The 5,133-nt window shown below is 48.9% G+C and overlaps 1 protein-coding gene across 1 annotated transcript; it reads left to right on the forward strand.

The window, feature by feature from the left end:
- Positions 1–289: 289 nt before the first annotated feature.
- Positions 290–2,875, forward strand: LOC114194807. Its single transcript, XM_028085218.1, has one exon. It carries the CDS (start codon positions 290–292, stop codon positions 2,873–2,875), a length of 2,586 nt encoding a protein of 861 aa, XP_027941019.1.
- Positions 2,876–5,133: the final 2,258 nt, after the last annotated feature.

Genomic DNA, 5,133 nt, shown 5'->3' on the forward strand with positions numbered 1-5,133 from the left:
TTAAAGGTACGCATTCATTACTTTCCTAATCACCAGATTTGACTTTTGAAGAGATTTCGCTGACTTGAGCTTCGGAATCCATTCTGCAGGTAACCCCTCCTAGGTCCAAGCCGACCACTATGAGATGTTTATAAACGATACATATCAACCGGGAAGAAGCCTACTGAAGAGATAGCAGACCAGGGTAAGGTAATACTTGTGTCTAACATACTTTGTTTGTTCTCTGTAGGAACAATTGACGCCTATCGTGGGGCATGAGATAGCACTTTACCACCCGCTTTCTCCGAAAATGGTTTCTACCCACAGCAGAGCAGGAGTTAACAAGCAAGTCGAAGCTGGCCCCTCATGCCCCGCTAACATCACTTCGGATCTGGTCACCATCCTAGACGGTCAAGCCAAGATGCAACAAGAGCTGGCTGACTTGAAGAAGCATAGTGCTGATGAGATGGAAGCACTGCGACAGGAAAATTCTCGCATAAGGCGAAAGATCGAAGCCGATCCCACTCAAAAGGGAAAGGCCAAGGAAACATCTGAAGCCGCAGGGTCCCCGGCTTTCCAGCCTACTGAAGAGGAAAGCGAGCACAATCCTACCCCGCACACCTTCACCACCACCCAACAAACTCCCATCCTCTCAGCCCATCCTACTCACTTCCACCCCACCCTCCTGGGACATACTGCGGCTCCCACTCTCACCGCCACCCTCCCCACCACTCATGTCCCACCCTACAACATGCCCACCACCCTACATACCACTCATATCCCACCCTACAACCCTCACAACCTCCCTACTACCCACATCCCTCCTCACAACTTTACCTCCACTTTTCCCACCCTCGTCCACCATCCCATACCTCCTTACCCGCTCCCATCCCACCAACCCAGACGTCGTCACCCTTTCACCGACTTCATCGCCAACACCCCCCTTCCCACCCAGTGGGGACGCTTTACACTGGAGCGTTACATTGGTAAAACTGACCCCGATGAACACCTTAAAGTCTACATCACCCACGTCGCCCTCTACACTTCCCATGACCCAGTCTTTTGCAAAGCCTTTCCTACCACCCTCAAAGGCCCCGTCCTTGAATGGTTCACCACCCTCCCACCATACTCTATCGACAACTTCGACACCCTCTCACACATGTTTACCACTTACTTCACTGGCAGCCGCCCACATCAAACTACTACAATATCACTCCTCAGCGTCAGGCAAGAACAAGGTGAGACGTTCCGGGCATTTATTGATCGATTCACCAAGGTTGCCCTTCGCACCCCACACCTTAATCAAGAGATGATACTCCAGTGCATGGCCCTCACCCTTCAACCCGGCCCCTTCGCCAATAACGTCTACCTCCACCCACCTACCTCTATGCATGACTTGAAGCTACGGGTTGTCGATTATGTCTGTATGGAGGAAATGCAAACCCTCCATACAAAATTTTGCAATGATTACGCACCCTCTACCGCCAACCCCACACCACAACCTCCCCGTCCTGATCCGAGACCAAGAGAACCACGACAGCCCCGCTTCACCAGATATGCTCCTCTAAATGTTCCCAAATCCCGCATCCTTGATGAGGCTTTACAGGCCGACCTCATCCCACCACTACGTAAGATGACCACTCCCCCCAACGCAGACATGACTAAATATTGCCGCTATCACCGAAACCATGGCCATACTACAAAGGACTGTAAAGCACTCCAGGATAAAATTGAAGAACTGGTGCGTGCTGGCCACGTTCGCCGATTCGTCCATAGAGAAGACCACTCATCTCGATCCCATCCTCCTCCTCATCCCGACCACCGACGCCCTCTCCGCGACTCTCACCACGATAAACGCCCAAACCAACATGCAAACCATAACCCCCAATCGGCTCGCACCGACATCACCCCTACCGACTCTCCCCTACGCGGCACTATCAACACCATCTCCGGTGGTTTCGCTAGTGAAGGCTCTACCTCATCCGCTAGAAAGAGATACCTCCGCCATATCCAATCAATTAACCACATCACCCATTCTCATCACAGACACCGCATGCCTCCCATAACCTTCACGGATGACGATTTTCACGGCCTCGATCACCAGCAAGATGACCCTATGGTCATCACCGTCGAAATAGAAAATTACGCAGTAAAAAAAGTCCTCCTTGACCAAGGCAGTTCCGTTGACATCCTTTATTGGGCAACATACCAGAAACTTCAACTCCCAGACACCGCCATGGTCCCATACGATGAACCGATTTATGGCTTTTCTGGGGAAAAGGTTTCCACCCGCGGCTACATTGACTTCCATACCGTCTTTCGTGACGGAGCCCAAACCAAGACCGTTCCTATCCGCTTCCTCATCGCTGACACACCTACATCTTATAATGTCCTTCTCGGCCGCCCTTCACTCAACACCTTTTGCACTGTTGTCTCCACACCTCATCTGGCCATGAAGTTTCCCTCCCCATCAAGCGACATCCTCACCATCCATGGCGACCAATGCCTTGCATGCGAATGCTACATGGCCAGCCTACGCCCACAGCTCCCCATCCTGCAAACTAATCACATAGAGCGACCACCCGGCTTTGAGATCACTTTGTCTGGTGACGATCTAGACCCTAGAGTGGGCCAGGATGTCCGCCTTGAACCTGTTGAAGAAACCACCCCCCTGAAGCTCCCTAATGGCCGCACCATCAAACTCGGTACTGGGCTCGAATCTGAACAACGTGACATTATAACACCCACCATTGTCGACAACTCGGACCTCTTCGTTTGGTCAGCTGCTGACTTACCTGGAGTTGATCCTCAAGTGGCATCCCACAAGTTATCCATTTACAAGGAGGCCCGGTATATCTCCCAGAAAAATGCAAACTTTGCGAGGAGTGACGCCTAGCGACCAAGGCCGAGGCCGGTAAATTGCTAATCGTGGGGTTTATCGAAGAAGCCCACTATACCACTTGGCTCTCTAACGTGGTCCTGGTCAAGAAAGTCAATGGCAAGTGGCGAATGTGTGTTGATTATACAAATCTCAACAAAGCCTGTCCTAGAGATGCCTACCCATTACCTAATATTGACCGCCTTGTCGACGGCGCCGCCAGTAACAAGGTCCTAAGTTTTCTTGACGCATACTCCGGTTACAACCAAATTCCCATGGCTGCATCCGACATGAACAAAACCGCCTTCATCACAGACGACGCCAATTACTTCTACAAAGTCATGCCATTTGGTCTTAAAAATGCAGGAGCAACCTACCAACGACTGATGGATAAAGTCTTCAGCCACTTAATGGGCAAATGTGTCGAAGTATACGTTGACGACATGGTTGTCAAATCCCCCGGCCATCACCAGCACGCTTAGGACATATCGATAATTTTCTCTACATTAAGGCAATACAACCTCCACCTCAACCCCGATAAATGCGTTTTCGGTGTCGACCGTGGCAAGTTCCTTAGATTTATGCTGACCCAGCGCGGCATAGAGGCTAACTCTGAAAGGTGCAGGACGATCATTGAGATACGAGGCCCAACCAGCATCAAAGAAGTACAACGCCTCATAGGCCGCCTCATGGCCATTTTTCGCTTCCTTCCCAAACTAGCCAAACAAACCCAACCCATCATACAGCTACTAAAAAAATTCGCCAAGTTCACGTGGAATGATGATTGTGAATAGATATTTCAAAAGCTAAAAACCACCCTCACCTCACCACCCATCCTCCACAAACCGGATACTCATCAATCCCTATTAGTCTATATCACTGCCACAGATCACACCGTCATCGCCACGCTGGTTCAAGAGGTAGGCAGCACCCAGCACCCTGTTTACTTCGTTAGCAGAACCTTGCAAGACCACGAAACCAGATACCAGATGGTGGAAAAGTTGGCCCTATCCCTGATACACACAGCCCGCCGCCTACGCCCATACTTCCAAAATCATAACATCATCGTCAAAATCGACTACCCAATTCAGAAGATATTGCAGAAACCAGACCTTGCAGGACGAATGTCATCCTTAGCCATTGAGTTATCTGAATTCAACATCCGTTACGAACCTCACGGCCCCATCAAAGCTCAATGCCTCCTAGACTTTGTCAACGATCTCCAACAAACACCCGCAGAGGACCAATGGACACTTTATGTTGATGGTTCTTCAAATCCAAAGGGAGCAGATGCTAACATTGTGTTGAAAGGCCCCAACGATATCCTCGTCGAAAAATCCCTCCATTTCGCCTTCAAGACATCTAACAATCAAGCCGAATATAAAGCCATCCTCGCCGACTTATCCCTGGCCCGTGAGGTTGGTGTCAAGTTGTTAACATGCAAAACCGATTCCAAGCTTACTGTAGGCCATCTAAATGACGAGTTCTAGATCAAAGACCCCACCCGCTTACAATATTACCATCTGGTTCGAATAATCGTCTAGTCCGCCTTCGAACAAGTCCGCATCCAACACATTCCTAGATCCGAAAACGTCAGAGCTGACATATTATCCAAACTAGCCAACACCAAGTTAAAAAGCCGCCACCGATCACTATTGCAGCAAACACTATCCACTCCTTCCATCACAAATACTTGCCATAACCTAACTTAACACCAAGCCGACAACTGGACATAGGGGTGGCAAAACGGGCCTGCCCGGCCCGTTTTGGCCCGGCCCGTTTTTGGCCCGTTGAAAACGGGCCGGGACGGGCCAGCCCGTTAAGAGAAAAAAGGCCAGAAATAACAGCCCGGCCCGTCCCGTTACGGGCTAACGGGCCAGCCCGTATACCTGTGATTTGAAAAAAAATGGCAATACCTGTGATTCAAAATAGAACAAAAATGCATGCATTGAAGAGTAGTTTCACAAATAAAGCTCCTAACAAAGTAATCTGAACTAACTAATTTGACTATCCAAAGGAAATTACAAATTTTCCCTTACAAGAAACAAAATAAAATCTAAAACAATGCTGAAACAAGCAGGCCAGTAATCTGTTCAGCTGGAACTCTTTTGGAACAATTGCAATCAGCCTTCTCATTCAAAATTCACAGGCCAGTAATCTGATTCCAACCCAACAAATCTGAACTCAATCTAACATCTGTTAAAAAAAAGGCAATTCAATAAGTGAGGATGCTTTATAATGAAAAGACAATTCAATAAATTAGAAACAAATACCAA

Source organism: Vigna unguiculata, chromosome 8 (assembly GCF_004118075.2).
Source record: "Vigna unguiculata cultivar IT97K-499-35 chromosome 8, ASM411807v1, whole genome shotgun sequence".
Lineage (NCBI taxonomy): Eukaryota > Viridiplantae > Streptophyta > Magnoliopsida > Fabales > Fabaceae > Vigna > Vigna unguiculata.